Genomic DNA, 21,560 nt, shown 5'->3' with positions numbered 1-21,560 from the left:
GGACTAAAAGGCAGAGATTGGCAAACAAAACCCTTTACAACTGCACCACTGTGCTGGAGGTCAGACGCAGTGCAAAAAATCACCAGGGCAATGGCAAAATGTAGCCTGGCTTTGGAAAATTAAACACACAGCTACACACAGTTCCATCGTGAACTCCAGGCTATCCTGGGCTATATGCAAGGAATAAGATGTAGCTTAGTGGTATAGGTAGACACCCCTTGGCATGTGCTAGGTTCTGGGTTTCATCCCTAGCACTGATTAAAAAAAAAAAAAATTAAGGAATTTTAGATAAAAATTTAAAAGACCTTTCATCTCTAATATTGTAGTTTTTCAGTAAGTTTTTAAAGCTATATTAGTATATTTATTTACTGTGGTGTGTATGCGTGTGCATATGCCACAACGTACAAGTAGAGGTCAAAAGATGAGTCATCTCTCTCCTTTCACTGTGTGTGTCCTAGGGACTGAACTCCGATCTTCAGACTTGACAACATACGCCTTTATTCACTGGGCCATTTACATCCCAGTCCCTTAGCAAGTATTAGCTGCCTAACCTCTAGTTTCCTTTGTAAGAAGACTTTTCTCCAATGTAATGTTGGTAAAAACTCATAATAAGGCTTGAGTCTTAACTCCAGCTCAGTCCATCCCATGCCACTCTTAACCATCACCATGTGACCTGGGGACTGCATGATGTCAAAGTGCAAAGATTCACCTTGAGCTGTGTCATCCAAAATACACGACCTGCTTCTTCCCATGCTCAGACTCTAGCAGACTCTGGGGATCTGTGCAACTTATCCACCTCCAGTGTGTGCTAGCACTGCACAGCCAGTGCTGGAAACCCCAGGTCTAGTTCCCTACCTGGAGCAGTAGACCTCACTGGTGGGGTCTTCCTTTTGGCCAAGAAGTTCCTCAGTTGGGCCTGTTTCGCCGGGGACAATTTACCTACAAAACAATTCACCAACCCACAAATGTTTCAGGCTTTAGTTTTGACGAGCCAGGTTAGATCACAAACTATGCTGGGAGGTTGCGGGGTAGCACTCACCTGGCACTCTGGGAGAAGGCTTGGTGTGAGATTCAATGGTAGTTTTTAGCAGGCATTCAAGGTCACTGTCAAAACTGAAACAGGGCAGTGTTATATCCAAACCAACCACAAGAAGGCTGAAGCTATGTGGTATACACTCTTCTTAATATCTAAGCCCAAGAGAGCAGAGACCATTCACTATAGAAACAAGCTACCTATCAGCACATGAAAGGAAAGCCAACGACTTCAACGCCACACACTCCTGCCCTAAGCCTAATACTGGTGCCTTAGCAAAAAGAACCACTAAAGCCCACACTTGCTGAAAGCAGAACCATGACACCATCAGGGTTAAGTTCCGGGTAAACTGGCTAACTGCAAAGATCTGCACATGTCCACTCTAAAGCTGAATGGCAAATCTGGGCTTCTGAGGGAAGTTAGCAAATGTAAGTCATGTTAGCTCCTGTCGGTTCAGCCGCTTCAGTGTTACTATGCAGACTGCTATGGCCTGAGCACCCACTTCATCATCAGACACCACACTCCATGCCTTACAGACACAGGCCTACACACACCTGGAAGGCAGCCACTGTCACCCCTACTTGAGTCAAAGAACTGGAGGTGAGAGGGGGTGAGGAACCTGACCAGGACAACATGCTGAGAGGCACAGGACTGCCTGAGTCACTCTAAGGCCACCTCACATGCTCACGTGCTCCCTGCCCACCAGCCATCTCCTGCATACCTATGACTGTTGTTCTGAGTTGAGAGCGCTGAGGGCAGGCTCCACGGGGCCGTGTGGTTATAGAGACGGAGCTGCTGCAGACTGTCCACCAGGTGATTCAGCCTCTTCCTCTGCTGGTTGATAATCTCCCGGTTGTTGGCTAGCGTGTTGAAAAGTGTCTCTCGTTCTGGCACAATTAGGCGCCTAGTGGCAACAAGGGAAAGAATTAGACACAAGTGGCTCCCTTCTACCCCACCCCATACGAAGCTGCAATTCTAACAGGGAAATTAATAAAACAGAGAAGCTGAAACATCAAGAGATACTAGGAAGTAAGAGAGGCGTGAGAATCACCTGAGAACGAGCGAGACTAAGAGGGTCTATAGCAGGCCATAGTACAGACTGCACAATATTGGAGCATTGGGAAGGACGCAGTAGGAGGAAGACAGGAGCCAACAACAGGGCAAACCCTCCTGTGCTCACTTGTGACTTGGGCTTTTCTGTATGCAAGTTACACTCAATAAGGCAGGCTGGAAGTGTGTGGGTCCCATCCCAGTCACTGACTGCTGACTGAGACAAGGTGCTGGCAGAGAACGGAGAGGTTTTCCTTAAGAATGAAACAGTTCAATGGTTGCTGCTGGGTGGCAGGTCTAAAGTCAGAGATTCTTTTGTTTGTCATTATAAACCTTTGAGCATTGACAAAAATGTCTTTTAGCTTGAGAAAAATATACAAATAAAACAAAAATGGGCCCGGGGATCCATCCCATCAAATGCAGACACTTGCATACGCCAGCAATATTTTGCTGAAAGGACCCTGATATAGCTGTTTTCTGTGAGGCTATGCCAGCACCTGGCAAATACAGAAGTGGATGCTCACAGTCATCCATAGGATGGAACACAGGGCCCCCAATGGAAGAGCTAGAGAAAGTATCCAAGGAGCTGAAGGGGTCTGCAACCCTATAGGTGGAACAACAATATGAACTAACCAGTACCCCCAGAGCTCATGTCTCTAGCTGCATATATAGCAGAAGATGGCCTAGTCGGCCATCATTGGGAAGAGAGGCCCCTTGGTCTTGCAAACTTTATATGCCCCAGTACAGCGGAACGCCAGGGCCAAGAAGTGGGAGTGGGTGGGTAGGGGAGCAGGGCAGGGGGAGGGTATAGGGGATTTTTTTTGGGGGGATAGCATTTGAAATGTAAATGAAGAAATTATCTAATAAAAAATTGAAAAAAAAAAAAAAACAACAAAAAAACCAAACAACCAAAAATGGGTAGTTCAAAACAAGTACAAGCCACATAGTTTGTCTGCTGCTGCCTGTCTAGGCATCAGTCTCTCAGCACAGAACGATCAGAATGAAAACTGCTGATGTTCAACAGAAACTTTCAGTTTTATTTCCTTTTCTCGGACCCACTGAGAAGAACAAGGCAGCCAAGTGAGTGAACTTGAGCTCTGTGGAAAGGGATCTGATCAGTGCCGTGGAGCAAGGAAATGGCTGGGGCGGTAACAGTAAAGAAAGCTCGTTTCTGGTAGCATGTGCAGTTTCAGAAAGCCTACTTCTAGGCAAAGCAACATGGATGAGAGCTAGCACTCTCTCGGTTTTCTTGAGTACTTCCTCTTCTCATCACACAGCATTCTATTCCTTCTACAAAGCACAAGCACAAACCAGACCACGACAGGCAGCTGCAAGCTCGCCTGTCTTCAGCATCACTTTAAACAGCCACATTAATTACATTTTCCCCTCATGCTCATGCTTACATTCCCAGCCCTTGGGAGACTGAGGCAGGAGGAATGCCAAGCATCCAAGGCCTTTGGGACAATAAATGGTGAGAGCATTTCTCAAAAAGCTAATCAAACAAACAAACAAAGTGTGTGTGTGTGGGGGCGGGGGGAGAAAAATATTTTCTCAAAAGGACAACTTGGAAAACTAACAAGTGTACAAGAGGACTGGTCTCTGTTTTCTAAGGTTTGTTTACTTAGAGTGTCAGAGTGTATGAGCACTATGAACACACAGAGCTTGTGCAAAGAAGATGGTCAGATTCCTTGAAGCTGGAGTTACAAGCAGCTGTGCGGTACCCAATGTGGGTGATTGAACTCAGGTCCTCTGGAAGATCAGCCAGCACAATTAACCATTGAGCCATCCTATCCAATCCCATGGGGAATTCTCTTTTTTTCCATTGTTCTAGGTTTATTTGATGTCTTTCCTTGGCATGACACTTGGGTGGTTGGTTTTATCATCCATATTTCATTTCACATAATATTGAAATAATCTTACATTTCACAAAATATTACAATGTACACCACAGACACATAACATATAAATTATCCTGTAGAACAGTTATGTACAAGATATGCATAATGGACTTAGACACTGCAGCCAGGTTATGACTAACTGGGAACTCGCTGGCCTAGGCATGTTTGATAAGGGCGTGCAGCTCAGCAATGCAGCAGGCTCACAGGATAACTGAAGCCTGCACACAGTTGGCAGTGTGTCTTGGAGACAGTGGGACTGTCACACACCCTGGCAGCAGGGTGAAGCTGTGTGGTGATTCTGTGAATCCCCACAGATCTGCTTCCTCTCTCCAACACCTGTACCTTCCCACTGAAAACATCTGAAATGCTTTTCAATTATTTTATACGTTTGATACAAGATAAAAATCATTCAATGTGATTCCTCAAGAACATGTTATCTGTGGCAACAAAGTGTAACATATACCTTCTTGATGTTTGGGCTTTTCTGTGATGCTAGACATTGAACATGTGGTATAGACACACAGAAGTCAACTGCCTTATCCTTGAGCTACTCTTAACCCTTACAAAATGCATACTCTTTTGTTTGTTTTTCGAGACATGGTTTCTCCGTATAGCCCAGGCTGGCCTTGAACTCAAAGATTCACCTGCCTCTGCTTCCCAAGCGCTTGGATTACACCCAGTTAAAATTCAAGTTATCATTTTAAAATTCCATGCATAAGATATGATGCAAACTCATTTATATAAATTACAAAGGCCACCACTCAGGGTTTGTAAACGACACATGTAAAGGTGAAATGGCTAAGCAGGAGGAAAGGTGACTGTGAGATTTTTACTCGTGCTCCTACAACATGTCCTCTCCCTCACCTCTGTCTCTTCTTCTGCTCCAGATGCCGATCCCACTCTAAGTCTAGGACGTCATTCACATCCTGGACAGCAAATTTCACGTACTGGTGAAGGCGGCGAATTTCCTACAAGAGAAAAATTAAAAGGCAAACGATTCATTGTTCTGGTAGCTAGCTGGGTAGCTGGGGGGAAGATGCATTAAAGTATTCAAAAATAATCTTGAAATATTTCTATATTGAGAACTGTATGAACAAAGAAAACACTAGGTTTTAATATATCCATTAAATAAAAGCCATTTAATAAAATGAAAAACGGAAATTCCATTTCTGCAGAAGTATAACAGAGATGGAGCAGAGACAGGGTGAGAGGACGAGAGGAACAGACGCACCCACTTCCTCTCCCCTGCTGCCCCTGGGAAGGGTGGGACTTGCAGGAGCGGCCCACTATGCTCATTCACAGTGCACCCATTTAGTTCTCCTCCCCCATTATGAAATGAACTGTCAAGTAGACAAGCTGATTCAACAATTGGTGCTGGGAATAACTCTGACCCTAGATATTCATAGCACAGAACATACAGGCCTCCTCACCATTTGAGGAGCACTATTCAAAAATACACAATGCTATCCATACTGGAAGCTAACTCACCACTTCTAAAACTCCAACAGGCTGCTAAGCCTGTAATAACACTCTTTCAGCTGGGGGCACAGCTAACCTTCATGGCTATACAAGTTTTCACTCAAAAATTAAAAATGGAGCTAATTATTTAATCAACTAAGTATACAGGCACTGCGAACAGCCCAGGAGGCTCTTCACACCCGGCACTCATCTATCTGACTGTGGGGAAATGTATTTCACACATTCTGAGAAAAGTGCTCTCTCTCAACCATAAAACAGAAAGTGTCATTTAGAAAGAGCCAAGCTGAATCCAGGGAGGCAGCGCCTCAAAGGCATTTAATGACCATAGAAAGCTTTCTTTCACCCACCTCAGCCATGACCTCAGGCCTGCACCAGCTGATGCCCTTTCTTCCGAACACGTGCCAACTGGGTGGAGCAGCACCTTCTTCAAAGGCCTGCTGCAACATTTTGCAGTCGCTTCCACTTTGTCATCTGTGGTCCCATGGCAATATACCCCACATGAAAATTGTACATCCACCTTCCTGATTGTAGCACAGGGGCTAAGGGCATGGCGCAGGCTCTGTTAGTTATGAGCCGCAGTCTGCACTGCAGCACCACCCCTGCTTTGTATGTGGTAAGTGGCTAATTCTATTTCCTGCAATTACCTATTTAGCATGGTCAAGACGACAATTACTCTTTTCTCAGTGTGGAAGCTCAATGCTTTCCTCTAGGCCAGGCAACTGGAACAGAGGCAAAGGGCTTTGTGTGGGGGGGCTGCAGTCTGAGAAAAGCCCTGCCAAGAAACACCCACAGAGGAGAAAGAGCAGTCAGTGATCCCAAGAGATCACCTCTGTAAGAGCCATTCTCTCACCCTCCAGGTGCTGGGAGGTCTCCTGGGCATGGGATAGAAAACCAGGAACAGAGGCCTAAGGCCTAAGTCCTCTGTACAGAGGCCCTCACCAAACCCACAGACCATGTCTGAAGTGAGGAGAAGCAGGGATGCCTACGCACCCCTCTGGACTCCATGATGAGCCGTGCACACAGAGGCAAACAAAAGCCAAGTAGCTAAAGAGAAATGTAAGTGCTACAGCACAGCAGGTGACAGAGCTCCAGTCAGAGGCTCTGACGGCACTATCCCCAGCCAGCATGAGCTCAGGCCAGACCTTCTTAGCTCAGGATGCACCATCTCTCTGAGGAACCAAGAGCTCTCACTGGAGAGCAGCTGCGGTCTGCATGCTGTTCTTGTATTTGTCTTCATTTAGGAAAGCCCAGGTTGGCCTCAACTCAGCAGTCTCCTTCTCTATCTCCTGAGTGTGAGGCATGTGCTAACACAGTGTTTCCAGCTGCTTCCGCAGAGGGAAATAATGTCTAAAAATACCTACAGACCACCGGGAAGGGTGCCACAGTGATATTATGATTTTTTTATTATTATTTCATTTGATTTATGAATACCTATTTTAACAAAGGACTTTATCAAAGTCAAGACTTAAAAGAAATCTTTAAAGTAAAAATTTTAAATTATATTTTAAAAAAGTGTACCAGTTTCTTTGCTGCAAGTAAATTTATGGAAAAGCACAGCCAGCGGTTAGCAGAAAATCAGCAATTTCCTGAGGAGACAGCACTCATACCCACTCAAAACCACATCCATGGACGCAAGCTCACTGCTTCTGAACGCTTCTTGACAGACAGGCTTCTCCCGCCTACCTGGAGCTGGGCCTCGCTCTTGGGATCCAGTGGTCTTTTATAAAGCAGGTGGAGATAGGCAGAGTCATGATTTCTTCCGTGCTGTTCTCTGGCCTCTTCGACCCCAGCAAAGCCCTCCAGCAAGGTCGTCTTCAGAGTGCTTATGTCTCCATGAAGAGACTGGAAGAGGCCCAGAGAGGGAACAATGCAACTGCTGTACAGCCACAGCACAAACACACAACAACAAGAAACCCTCTATGTGGACCCAGTCGGATAAATGCCAACTATTTAAATGGTGAAGATCTCAGTCAGTTTAAAACTTTCTTTTTTTTTTTTTTTAAAACATTTATTTATTTATTATATGTAAGTACACTGTAGCTGTCTTCAGACACACCAGAAAAGGGCATCAGATCTCATTACAGGTGGATGTGAGCCACCATGTGGTTGCTGGGATTTGAACTTCGGACCTTTGGAAGAGCAGTCGGGTGCTCTTATCCACTGAGCCATCTCACCAGCCCAGTTTAAAACTTTCTTTGTCCCATGCTCAAAACTGCTTTCCTATAGTTTCAGCTTTTGTTTTACTTTGTTTTGTTTTGTGTTGGGGGTTGTATAAACATGTTCTATCATTTATTAATTTTTGTTTGTTTGTTTGTTTTTTGTTTTTCGAGACAGGGTTTCTCTGTGTAGCCCTGGCTGTCCTGGAACTCACTCTGTAGACCAGGCTGGCCTNNAACTCAGAAATCCNCCTGCCTCTGCCTCCCAAGTGCTGGGATTAAAGGTGTGTGCCCAGCTTTAAAAATTATTTTTAAGACAGGGTCTCAGTACATGGGCCTGGCTGGCCTGGAACACACTGTGTAGATCAGGCTGACCTCGAACTCAGAAATCCGCCTGCCTCTGCCTCCCGAGTGCTAAGATTAAAGGTGTGCGCCACCATGCCTGGCCAGTTTTCCTGTTTTTAATTACCCTTTCTCCTGTTTTTAAAACCTTAACTTCTGAAGATTGACAATGTAGAAAATAAGAGCAGAGACAGAACTCACAATCCACGAGGGACTTTCTCGTTCTAAGCCTGTTGTTTAGACCAGAAGACTGGAGACACATGACAATATGTCTGCCAAATCCTTTTAAAAACTCATTTGCCTTTCTTTTTCTTTTTCTTTTTGTTTTTTTCCAGAAAGGGTTTCTCTGTATAGCCTTGGCTGTCCTGGAACTCACTCCTTAGACCAGGCTGGCCTCAAACTCAGAAATCCACCTGCCTCTGCCTCCCAAGTGCTAGGATTAAAGGCGTGCGCCACTACACCTGGCTCACTTGTCTTCCTAAGGTACAAAATGGAGAGGGTCACAACTTCCCCCGGCAGAAATCTGTGAGAACTCATGAGTTGACCTTGGTAAAACACAGAGCCTGGCCTGATAAAAGTACTCAGTAAGCAGAGAACAGTAAATAACACTCTCAGAAATAAACACTTGACATTTTGTATGTACATGCTCCAAAATATCATTATCTTACCCCAATACCATAAAGGAAACTCTTAAAAAAAAACCTATCACCAACGTTTATGGAGTGCCTTTTATGTGCTAAAGAGGTAAAGATGGTAGGTGATCCCTTTTACAGAGGGGGAAATGGAAACAGACAGCTAGACAAGCTCTGGTAAGCATCAGTTCTGATAGTCTGAATTCAGGCTTTTGCGGGAGAAACACTGCAGCCGAGCTGAGGGTCCTCAGAAAATATAAGGGCTCATTATCAATGTTCCGGCTAACAGCAGTTTCTAAAAGCCTCCTTTTACTCAGGAAAGGTTCCCACTGATACAAACCTCTGTGGTCTCTCTAATCTCAAAAAGAAAGGTGTGCAAGTCATCTGACTCTGTCCGCAGCATCTTCATCTCTTCTGAGGTGCCAACCTGGAAGCAGGCTTTGGCGGTCCGGGCCTTTAACTCCTCTAGTTCTTTCTGGAAGTGTGCAATCTGTGAGACCATAAACAGAGAGAAAGCTTGTTCTGAACGGCAGCAGAAAGGGCACTGCTTCTACATTTTCAGGGCAAACCTAAACAGGGTCCAGGCCAGGACCTAATGTTAGAGGAATGGCAGTCCAGGTAGCTGATCTTAAGACCCCTCCAGTCTCACTGACAGAGCTATTATAAGAATAATGCTCATGCCACAAACTCACCTCCTCTCCAATCCCAGCCAGCACGGGGTCTGAATCTTTCCACTGAGGCCTCTGTTTCTCTGTGACAGGAGGCTGAAGTGCCTTGGCCTGAAATGGAAGGCAAAGGCATCAGGAGGAGCTCTACACGGTCATCTCTAGTTTGTAGCTGCAACCCCATTGGGCCATCATAGGGAGCACTCATGCACTGTGGGTCACCACTCTTCTGAACTGAGTGCACTGGGTCTCCAATTTGTAGAGGATGCATTCATTCTACACAGTGAAAACCATGAGCCAGTTATGACATCCTTACTCAAGAAACTTCTTCAGGGACAAGACAGACAGTAAGAAGTAAACCTACTAACCATTTCTATTGGAGAGTAACAGATAAAACTGAAGAATGAGGAGCTCAAAAACAGCCAACAAAGTTCTCCCTCAGAGATAGTACTGTCAGTGAAGCAAGTGGACCTGGGGGGGGGGGGGGCTTTTGTTCCTGCGCGTATGCAAAGCCCTGGTCTGTCAGTGCTGGGCAAGGGCTGGGAAAGTCTGATGGGCCCTGACATGGTTTTAGACTGCATGAGCAGTCAGCAAACAGCAGCCACCTAGCAGATGCCCATAAGCTGGGCACTGTGCTATAAACTAACAAAGCACGCATGTGTGCTGGGATGGAAGGACCCAGGATGGGAGGTACAACAGGAAAACGCAGGACTCCTGCTCCTGGAATGTTCAAGTGGGAAACTGACAGAACATTAAAGCCTCAAGAACAAGATGAGGTGATGGCTACTGACTTAAATACAAGTAAGTCTCAAAGCTATAGACAGCATAGGAAAATCTTCCTGAATTTGAAATTGGTAATGATTCCTAAAACAAGTCATGAGAAACTGGGGAGATGGCTCAGTGAATAAGAATGCTTGTTGTGTGAGCATGAGGACCTGAGTTCAAATGCCTTTCCCTGGGTGTGACCAGGGGTGCACAGAGCCCAGAGCTTAGGTGGTAAAGACAAGAGGCTCTCTGGAGCATACTGGCTGCCTACCTAGTTCCAGGAATCAGTGAAATACTTTGTCTCACTGAAGCAAGTGACAGAGAGGGACACCCAAGGCTTCACTGACCTCATCACACTCACGTGCACATACCATACACACTAATAAATGCAATTCTAAAAAGCATTATGTGAAAAGCACTTATTGTAACACATAAGAACTAGGTTGGCATTATAGCTCAATGATAGGTAGTTCCCTATCTAGTTCAATCCCAGGGCTGCAAAATAAAAATTTTAAAAAAATTCAGTTATATTAAAATAAAGATCTTATATAAATAGGTAATACAAAGAGAGTGTTCTGTATATGCTTTCTTGTGTGTTTGTGTCTCTCTGAAGAACTACATATGGCACAGATCAGTGGTAGAGTGCATGTTAAACATGCACAAAACCCTATCGTCATTCCACTGTATGCAACACACATGAAAGATCAGTTAAGACCATCAGTTCGCTTTAATCGTCAGGATGGAGCCTAAGAGTTACCTGAGAGGAAAGCCTAAACTGAAGAACTACATAGTTCAAACTGGCCTGTGAATATGTCTGTGGGGATTGTCTAGGGAAGGAGGGTCCAGTCTACTACGGCACTAGTAGCCATAGGTGGGTGGTATGAACCGTATAAGAAAGCTAAGGACGGGCTGGTGAGATGGCTCAGTGGGTAAGAGGGTAAAAAAAAAAAAGAAAGAAAGAAAGCTAAGGACAAGCCAGGCTGAGAGCCAGCCAGCAAGCAGCATCCTCCATGGTCCCACTGTACTTCTTTGTCTGTGAAGTTAGTTCCCTGGTCAGAGGTGGTGCTGTGTGGAACAGTAAGTGAGCCTGCCTTGATTCCTCAATAATGGACCTTGAATGGGAAACCCATAAACCCTTTCCTCCCCTAAATCTGTAGATTTTTTTTGTATGTTTTTTGTTTTGGGTTTTTTTAGATTTATTTATTATTATATCTAAGTACACTGTAGCTGTCTTCAGATGCACCAGAAGAGGGCATAAGATCTCATTACGGATGGTTGTGAGCCGACATGTGATTGTTGGGATTTGAACTCAAGACTTTCAGAAGAACAGTTGGTGCTCTTAACCACTGAGCCATCTCTCCAGCCCTTGTTTTGGGTTTTTGAGACAGGATTTCTCTATGAAGCCCTGGCTGTCCTGGAATTGACTCTGCCTCATAAATGCTGGTATTAACGGTGTGTGACACCACAGCCTGGCACTTCGATTAGTGTTTTATCACAGCAACAGAAATCAAACTAGGATACCAACCAGCAGAAAAATGTTAAGAACATTAAGAGACTATATATATAAAAAAAAAAAATCACAGATGGCTAAAATTCAAATGAAACGAAACTCAATTTTGCTAATCACTAGGAAAATGAGTTAAATAAAAACAAAAACAAAACAAAAAACCCAAATACAATGTAAGATGAAAATACCAAACCTGGAAAAACTGAGGACAGGATGAAAGTGTCAACCATGGGTGACAATTTGCTAAGGGACATGTGCAGTCTGTGGTCCAGCCATCCAATGACTAAGCTTAAACCCCAAAGAAAGGTGCACATATATTCACTAGAAGACATCAACCACACTGACCGGGCAATGCTACTCAGGATAGCTTTAGCTGGAAACTGCTCAGCAGTACCCACAATAAATCATCGACTCCAGACAGCAACAGAGATAAATAGACATCAGGAACATAGTAAAACTACATGTGCAATCTACTGAATTACATTGAATTAAAATTATTCAATCTACTGATAGAAATCAATAAACTGGCTAAATTAATCTGCATACTGTTAGATAACAAAAGAGTGAATGATTCTTGGCAAGAATGAAGACCTAAAGCCAGGGCTCAAAAGGAATAGCCCTGAGATCTTGGTAATGCTTCCTTTGTCAAATTATTTGCTGGTTACCAAGGTATACTAGTTGATGACAACTGAGTTGTACACATACCACATAGACTCTTTTTTTTTTTTTTTAAGATTTGTTCATTATGTATACAATGTTCTATCACCATGGTCAGAAGAGGGCGTCAGATCTCATTATAGATGGTTATGAGCCACCATGTGGTTGCTGGGAATTGAACTCAGGACCTCTGAACCATCTCTCTAGGCCATGAACTTCTTTCTAAATAAATTACTTTGAATTAAAAAAGCTAAGTAGAGGGGGTTGGAGAGATGGCTTAGTGGTTAAGAGCACTGACTGCTCTTTCAGAGGGCCTGTGAGGCGGCTCACAACCATCTGTAATAGGATCTGATGCCTTCTGCTGTGTGTGAAGATAGTGTACTCTCATACATACAATAAATAAATTAAAAAAACAAAAAACTGAATAAAGGTTGGGCATGGTAGTACATGCCTTTAATCCCAGCACTCAGGAGGCAAAGGATCGAGTTCAAGGCCAGCCTTCTTGTCTACAGAGTAAATTCCAGGTCAGCTAGGACTACATAGTGAGACCATGTCTGGAGAAAGAAAGTAAACAGGTAATTGCTTTTATGAGTACGTGTTGACTTCAGTGTCTCCTATAGTTATAATTACTGTCTCCATGTCTGAATTCTAAAGCACAAGGCCATGTCAGTAACATGCAAGTGTATCAAGGAAATTTCAACTTACCTGAGAAGAACCTGACTTTGGCACTGGAGGGTTTACCCTGGGTGATTTCTGCCCTGTGGAGGGCGCTGAACTTGGTGCAGTCTGAGTGGAGCGGCCAGCTACAGCAAAGGAGCAATGGTGTCTGTCAGTGGCTTACAGCGGACACTGTCCCTGGCTCCACTTTTACCATCTGACACTGTCCCTGGCTCCACTTTTACCATCTGACACTGTCCCTGGCTCCACTTTTACCATCTGTATTAAAGAAGGATGACCAAACTGGGCCTGGTGAAGCACACCTACACTCCCAGCACTCAGGAGGCTCAGGCAGGGAGGATTTAAGAACAAGGTCTCTTTAGGCTCCTGCCTATAACTCCAATTCTAGGGGATCGGGCACCTCTGATTTACCCAAGTAACTGCACTCACACACATGCACATACACATAGGAAAAGAAAGACAGCAAAAGCCCTCACAAGCCCAAACTCAAACAGTTTTACAGTTGGCCTGAGGAACAGCATGCTTGGTGAAGAACATCTCCCATGTGGTCAAATCTTCAACCTGAATTCTATCATGTGGAAATAATCCAACCCTAACAGGGATGGTCCCGAAACCACTAAGCTGGGGATTTTCTTGTCTATGCTAATGAGATGAACAGAAAAAGGGAGGGGAAAAAAAAAAAACCAACCCAGCTGTGAGACCACTGGAGAAATATGTCAGGGACTCTAGAGTTGACTGTTGACTCTTGAGTGTAATGCCCTTGGCTTTTAGGTTACAGGCACCCATGTATCTAGCTAGAGGTCAAGTGTTTCCCAATGTCTGCAACTAACTCTCAAATATTTTCAAATTTTTACAAAAAAGGAAGAAAGAGATAAGCAAAAATGTAAACTATTAGGATGCACTGCGCCTTGGTGCCAACCGAGCACAGCATTTATACTTTTGCAACCAGGTTGGAAGACATGTGACAGGAAGGCAGGGTTGGTGTTTCAGAAGCCTTGGATCTTGTCTGTAACTATTCCCATTTCATCACATGTTCAGAGTGGCTAATGGGAAACTGCACTCCAGAGTGTCGGGAGCAGTAAGCCCAAGTCTCCCTGAGGGCTGCTCCTGTCCTCCATGCTGAAGGGCAGCTCAGTAACCAGCTGTGTGTGAGGGCGAGCACCTAGGCACAAGACACTTTCTTTGAATTTCCATGATCTCTAAGTAAAGGCTAGCAGATCTGAACCCACCGTGAATCACCAAGTGAGCACCACAACCACAGCACATTAAAATATTCAAGCATACAAGCACACAAACAAACAAAAAACTTAGCCAGGTGGTAGTTGTGGTGGTGCATACCATTTATCCACTAGGAGGCAGAGGCAGGTGGATCTCTGAGTTCGAGGTCAGCCTGGTCTACAGAATGAGTTCCAGGACAGATAAGGCTACACAGAAAAACCCTATCTCATAAAACAAAAACAAAAAAAACCTCCCCTCACGACATTAGCAAGGACTTGCTGAACCCACCCATCTAAAAGGGCGTGTGTGCTTGAGATTATTACCTGCTGGCGAGGGAGAGACCGAAGACTTCAAAGGCATGGAGCTGGATGATGCTGGGAGAGGCGTAGGATGGCTGAGTGTTCCAGAAGCTGCTGGCTTCGGGGAGGAGGAGAACGGCAACACGGAGGGTGTGCTCGTGGAGCTATGAACAGGTGCAGAGGAGGCCATAGCGGTGAACCTAAAAACGGAAATGCAGTTCTGTCACAACATTCTGTTAGAGGCTTCTTTCCCACCAGGCATGAGCAGTGATAGCCAAGAAAAACTGACAAGCTATCTCTGCTTTCAGACCAGCACACGTGCTGCTTACTCTTGTGAGGGCACAGCTACCACCTACTCATCAACTGCAGCACAGCCGAAGCACTCAGTGCAGGAGGCATCTATTTTCTACCCTGTCACATGGGGGGTGCGTGTGTACGGGGGTGCGTGTGCGTGTGCGTGTGTGTGTTAAGGGGGTGGTGCAGCAAAGCATGAGAATGAGTTTTGAAGATGATTGTTTCTGAGCTGTGAGAACACCAGGGAAGCAAGCAAGTCACTGTCTCTGGGACACCATGATCTAGTAAGAATGCCAAGTCAGATCCACCAATGTAGACAAGCTCAGTTAAAGAACAAGCAGCCCAACAAAATGAAATACCAAGAAGTGGCTCGGGGCTGGAGAGATGGCTCAGCAGTTAAGAGTACTGACTGCTCCTCTGACGGTCCTGAGTTCAAATCCCAGCAAGCACATGGTGGCTCACAGCCATCCTTAGTAATGAGATCTGATGCCCTCTTCTGGGAAGTCTGAAGACAGCTACAGTGTACTTACATATAATAAATAAGTAAATCTTAAAAAAAATAAAATAAAAAAAAGAAGTGGCTTGTGTGAAGTAGCCACACATGGATCTCATCTGAGCAATGACAGTGTGGCTGCAGAAGGACATCCTGGCAATGAGGCAAGCAGACCCCCAAACTGAAGGTTCTGACACCCACTGCAACTGGAAAAGGCTGTACAATACGGGGGAACACTCCCTCCCGATGCTCAGTTTAGTGGGAGAACAGAAAAAAGACCAAGAGGTAAATAAATAAAGGATGAGCGGGGTGACTGGAACTAGATCTGGAGGAAACCAGATCCAATGCTAAAAGGTTTGAATTGTAAAGAAACGCAACAAGAAACCTTAGGGGACCGACTGGCAAGCAGGAGAGTGACCTCATGTATCTCTAACTGCTCAAGTCACCTTGTTGGCCACACAGAAAACAGCTGATAGTCAAGAGTCGCTATGAGGAGGGAAAAACTACAAAAGTCCCATTTCCTTCCCAGGCTGCATGCTCTGGGCAGCTTCCTTCTTAAAATAAGGAACACCTGCTATCTTTATAGGCCGAGAAAGTGAGACAACCACTTAGTGTGAACTTCTAACAGTTAGAGAAGCGCCCTTTAAGAGTCACTCTGGACTCCACTGCAGAGCAGAAACAAGCCTTCCTACTGGCTCATTTCCCACTGCTAAGTGCTACTTCAGAAAGACTGTTCAGTACTGCCCTCGAGTGACTAGCTCAGTGACCACCATGCACTACTGGACCCAGTCTTCCAAAAAGTCGGCCTTTCAAGGTGACTTACTTCTCATTCAGGTTGACTTTCACCGAAGAGGCCGAGGGAGGGAATGAAGGCTTCATCCCTGTGTTTGGGGTACTGGACATAGGTGTGCTTTCCAAGGTGGACTTAAAACCAAAAGTGAAGGGAGCAGCAGATGTGGCCACAGGAGCCACTGCAGGGGTCGAGGCCAGGGAGCCTTTGGAAGGAGGAGCAAAAGAGAAAGTGGAGGTGCCAGAGCCTGGTGCTGCTCTGGAGCTGTCGGAGCCAGTGGGGTACAGTGGGGGCTCCCCGGTGACAGAAGCAGAAGACTTGAAGGATGAAGGGCCAAAGGAGAACACAGAAGGGCTTCCTGCAGCAGAGGGCATAGGGAAGGTGGAGGTGGGAGCAGCGGACACAGGTTGAAGAGGCGAAGAGGCTGTTGCTGGAGCGTCCAGGTTTTGTGGAGCTTGAGGGGAAGATGGAGTACCAGGAAAACTTCCTGTAACGAGAACCAAGGAGAAACTGTACAAATGTAAAGGACAAATGTAAACTGTAACCCTGGGGCTCCACATGACAGGACATAAGGGAGGGAGGGCGGGCAGAGGGGCTGCAAATGGTGCCTGTAAAGAAAACAAAGAGTAGAGCAGGGCGGTGGTGACGCACGCCTTTAATCCCAGCACTTGGGAGGCAGAGGCAGGCGGATTTCTGAGTTCGAGGCCAGCCTGGTCTACAAAGTGAGTTCTAGGACTACACAGAGAAACCCTGTCTCGAACCCCCCCACCCCCAAAAAAGAAAGAAAGAAAGAAAGAAAGAAAGAAAGAAAGAAAGAAAGAAAGAAAGAAAACAAAGAGTGGGTAGAGTTGGTCCTTCCACGGCAGGGGTTCCATAGGATAGCACATGTGAAACTCTCAAGACAGACAACGTGGGGAAAGAAAGGCACCAGGCTAATAGGACTTGATGGATGGAAAGCCCAATGAGCCTGCATACTGCAAACTCTAAAGAGCGAGGCCTCAACCTCATTCTGCAGTACTTCATTAACCAGAAAATAACTGTTCAGGGCTCTGCCTCAAAACACTACTTAAAAGCAATTCCAAATGAATTAAAGATAGGGTCCTATAAATGAAAGCCTTCCATGCAGCTCTCTCAAAGAGTTGAGTCTGAGAGTACAACCACTTCATCTATTTAGAAATGTCAAAAATGATGAAGTCAGACAAAGACCTCCTAAAAAAATACTTAGATGTGATAAAATAACTGAGGCAAAGGATCTAGGTTTTAACCAAAGTAGTCAGTCATACTTAAAAGACAAGGCTAACAAATTTAAGCGGAGAGCCTAATTCACAGGAAAAAAAATCCAATCTCTTGAATCAAAGACATGTAAACTTAGCCAAGCATGATAGCATATGCCTTATGTTCTAATACTCCTAGCAGAGGCAGGCAAATCTTTTGAATTAAGACCATCCTGGGCTACAGAGAGATCCAGGCCAGCCAAAACTACACTGTGAGACTGCATCAAAAAAACAGAAACAAGTGGCGGTGGCGGTGCATGTCTTTAATCCCAGCACTCGGAAGGCAGAAGCAGGCGGATCTCTGTGAGTTTAAGACCAGCCTGGTCTACAAAGTAAGTTCCAGGACAGTAAGAGAAACACAGAGAAACCCTATCTATTTAAAAAAAAAAAAAAAAGTCAATTATTGTAGACCATGAAAATTAGCTAAGAACATAAAACAAAGTTTACAGCTTAAATTCAAAATCAACATCTCAGGCTGGGCACAGCATTGCACAACTTTGCTCCCATCACTCAGAAGGCAGACAGACTGATGTCCATAAGTTCCAGGCCAGCCAGGACCAGTATCAAAACATATAAATAAACAAAATCAACATTTCAATGATGTCCACATTTAAGTTTAAGGTGATCATGCAGAAACACGGGCAGACAGCTCCCCAAAAAGGCAGGGTTAGAATTTGTTCTACTTTCCCAACTTCCTAATATCAATTCAACTACATAAATAAATACTTTAAAAAAATACGTGTACTTCCAGTTTAAATTAGTTGGCCTTGGCTATTAGGCTAAGATGGCAGTTGGTGTTCATGAGAGATGGAAATCATTATCTTCAAGAGCCTAGAGAGGACACAAGAGTGAAATCACCACCTCTGACATCCTGTCACTTCTAGAAGAATACCTAAGGCTATTACTCTCTAGGTTCCTCAGCTACCTCTTCTACACAATAGCTATGGAACAAACTAGCAAGAGACAAAGACTTCAAAGAAACATGTAGACATAAACCACTACCACACCCATTAGGATTAGACCAGAAGGAAAAACTGAGGCCACATCCTAAAGAAATTGTAGCCACTCTTCCAAGGACGATTAGAATGGAGTATGTGGAGACCCTCACCCTACTTCTACTGGCCAATCTACACCACAGTCTTGGAGCTGCTATATGGGAACAGAGAGAACCACTAATGTCTTCTTCCAAAGCGCTGACTTTGCCTTAGCCATTCAGGGCAGGTCCCAGGACAGACTATCTCCCATGTTCACTCACCAGGGAACAGCTGTTACCTCTGCATGAGATGAAAAGGAAGGAGAAAGAAGGGTCTCTAGAAAAAGCTAACAGTCGCCACCCATGGCTGTGCTCAGGCACTCAATGGTGGGTCATAGTCCCTCATGCAGAACAGTGCTCAGAAACAACCACCCACCGGTGTCGGCCTGATGGGCAGCCCTGCTCACTACAGGCTGAAGCTGGGTGTAGGTGCTCATGAAAAGTCTCAGGAGAGAACATAAGGTACAAACCCCCTTCCCCAGCCCCCATAACCGAAATTCAGTATAGCTCTGGCAACGTATGCCAGCATCCATGACGCATGAGTCACTCTGCCTTACAGAGCAGCATGAAAGCATCACCAAGCATAACCAGCCATATCCCACCCTAATGGTCAGCAGTGCTTAGGTGGAACTAGAGACACTGTGGGCATTTATCCACGGAAGAAGAAAAGCATCAGTTACACTCTCACAGAGACAAAGAAGAGAAAAATAGCAAAATCCCAATACATGGGGGCAGGAGGGACCTTCTAACAAGTTTGACATTTTCTTCTCACAAATAATACAATACTGGAAAGGAAAGAAAAATAGACAATACAGACTAGCATCTCTATGTGTGGACCAAGATTCCGTCCCAAAATACAGACTATGTTATTTCTTGATGGTCTATTGAAACCTGTTCTTGGATTTTCTAACTTTTCTGCAATACAGATATTACCTGACAATATTCTAAAAGAGGAGGGGGAAAAACAAATCAAAAGATAATGAAATAGAAATTAAACACTAAAGTCTCCATATTCCTCTTAGCCAGATAGAGCCACTAGAGTTTAACAGCCCCCTTCCAGTGTTTCTGTATGTGGACTCTTTTTTAGAGAAGCAACACATGACACACAGTGGCCCTTCTTGACACATCTTTCTACTTCCTTGCTGTCAATAAACATTTTTCAGTTATTTTAAACTGTCTGTGAACAATCATCTACTTGACTCACTCCCACGATTAAACAGTTCTTTAAAACAGGTCATACAACAGAGCTTGGATCAACATGGCTGACTTTCCTTTCTCTGACATGTGCAGTAAGGGTTGGAGAATGGGCCTGGGGACTAAGTGAGGTAAAGATGTGCGTGCACATAGGCTCCAGGACAAGATCAGCAAGACCTTCCTGCAGTAAACTGACTGTGTGTGGGCGACTACATACATCTAAGTCACCTTCATCCCCAGAGATACTCATGGGTTGCCAAAGGAGTCAGAGGCACACACCTGAGGACTTAGGCTGTCGCTCTCCTTCTGTTGAGATCAGTTCCAAGGTCTTGATTAGGGACCTAACCCCAGGATTTTGGTTGATCATATAAAATGGACAAAGCACACCATCTGTTGAAAGTAACAGGAGAACCGGAGCAGGTGGAAGAGTCTTTTCTTCATCTGTAAAAAAAGAGAACAGAGCTGATAAAAGAGCCTCATCAGTTTCCGGGTCCAACCTGAAGGGCAGGCTGCCCTGCGTGAGAGGTACTCAAGTGCTTCTTGCAACAGCAGCTGCATCAAGAGCTCTTATCACTATCAGATCACCACATCCTGCTGTGCCCTGTTGGACACTTTAAGCCCTGGACTCTCCCAAGCTCCTCTGTTCCGGAGGCAGGTTCAACACTACCCTGACAAGCTAGGAGTCTCTAGGCAATGATGGGTTTGGTACAGAAATGACAAGATGGCTCTTTAACACACACACACACACACACACACACACACACACACAGAGTTAAGCTACTTTATACTCATTCCCAGTTGAATCGTAAGTACACAAGAGAAAAAGAATACAAGCTCATCAGACCAAATGTGCCTACCAAACCAGGGAAGGGACAAGGTCAATGGTGTCTGAGTAGGACAGCTCTGCAGAGTGAAGCTCAAGCAGGCGGAGCTTCTTCAGCCGCCTCATGGCATCTGTCACTGTGGTCATACTGCTAGCCTCCACAGGGGAAAGGCATACTCAAAGAACATGTGCAGGTCCCATGTGGAAAACAGGAGCTTAGAGCACTACTCCCTCATCCTTCCCTTAACCTAGGTTTGGGTGCACTGCCAGCTGACAGTGACACCTGTGAGGTCACTAGGGCACCGAATGGGCAGAAACTATGTCATGAAATTCAACTGTTCCATCCTCAAGTCAGTGCACATGAGTGTGTCTGACTGCGGTGTCGGCAATGAGTCCCCGTCTTTGGGTAGTTTTGCACTGTCATGACGCACCTCCCACTACTCTGTAGGTAGAGATGTGCTGATGGCTTCTAAGTACAAACCATTAGAGCACAGCTATTACTACAGCACACACTAGGCAACACTCACTGATGGTGACTTCCACTTCATTGGTATAATCTATGGCAACACCCATGGGCAAGGAGTCATCACTCTTGTCTGTCACAGGCAGTTCAGCTCGACTAGAGTCCTCCAGCAGCCAAGATTCCCAATTAGTCTGGGGGGAGACATGACAGAAACATGTGTGGCTTAGGGTTTTACACTGCTTCTTCTCAGCACCATTCAATCAATCACCAAAGAACACATGGTGCGCTTGCTTCAGCTTCCTGAGCTGATGAGGAAGGAGCCTCTGACACCTGCAACAACATCTAGAAGCCACAAGTGCCCCAGCCTGTGAGTGGTTGAGTGAGTCTACTTTATCAGCACCTGGTGTACCCATCCGTGCCTTGTAGGTGCCTCCCATAACCTGGCAGTTCCTAAGGACAATGACAAGGTGGTTCAATAGCCACACTCTGCAGGTGCCTGTGTCACTACTTGCTGAGACAGAAGGCAACCTTAGGTCCTTTCTTCCTCATGTCTCACACTGGCCAGCTGCTTACACCCCATAAGAAGCTTCTATATCTATCAAGTAACTCCCTTCTTGCTCCTTGTTTTCGTGGCTGGGCTCCATTCCATCCAACAAATGATTCCTGATTCTTAAGACTCATTCTGCCTAGCCTTCTATCTTGACCTACTGGGAAGCATGAGTCAGAAGGGAACAGGAGACAAGTAATGAAGCTAGAGAACAGAAGCTGTTGAGGCCCAGAAGAGCTGACACTAACATACATGGCTGTGCCAAGTACG

The 21,560-nt window shown here is 45.2% G+C and overlaps 1 protein-coding gene across 3 annotated transcripts in view; it reads right to left on the bottom strand.

The window, feature by feature from the left end:
- Positions 1-21,560, bottom strand: part of Nup214 (nucleoporin 214) — an 81,356-nt gene that overhangs the window by 44,489 nt on the left and 15,307 nt on the right. For all 3 annotated transcript variants that reach the window (XM_021185394.2, XM_021185404.2, XM_029471045.1), the window contains exons 10-21: positions 20,808-20,934; positions 19,737-19,898; positions 15,990-16,443; positions 14,404-14,579; positions 12,890-12,987; positions 9,283-9,369; positions 8,931-9,080; positions 7,144-7,302; positions 4,846-4,949; positions 1,755-1,937; positions 1,040-1,113; positions 856-939 (exon numbers count right to left, since the gene is read on the bottom strand). In XM_021185394.2, the coding sequence (XP_021041053.1) occupies positions 856-939; positions 1,040-1,113; positions 1,755-1,937; positions 4,846-4,949; positions 7,144-7,302; positions 8,931-9,080; positions 9,283-9,369; positions 12,890-12,987; positions 14,404-14,579; positions 15,990-16,443; positions 19,737-19,898; positions 20,808-20,934 (1,858 nt within the window). The remainder of the gene's footprint in view (positions 1-855; positions 940-1,039; positions 1,114-1,754; positions 1,938-4,845; positions 4,950-7,143; positions 7,303-8,930; positions 9,081-9,282; positions 9,370-12,889; positions 12,988-14,403; positions 14,580-15,989; positions 16,444-19,736; positions 19,899-20,807; positions 20,935-21,560) is intronic.

Source organism: Mus caroli, chromosome 2, assembly GCF_900094665.2.
Source record: "Mus caroli chromosome 2, CAROLI_EIJ_v1.1, whole genome shotgun sequence".
Lineage (NCBI taxonomy): Eukaryota > Metazoa > Chordata > Mammalia > Rodentia > Muridae > Mus > Mus caroli.
The sequence above is the reverse complement of the archived record's forward strand: the minus strand, read 5'-3'. Positions and strand labels throughout refer to the sequence as shown.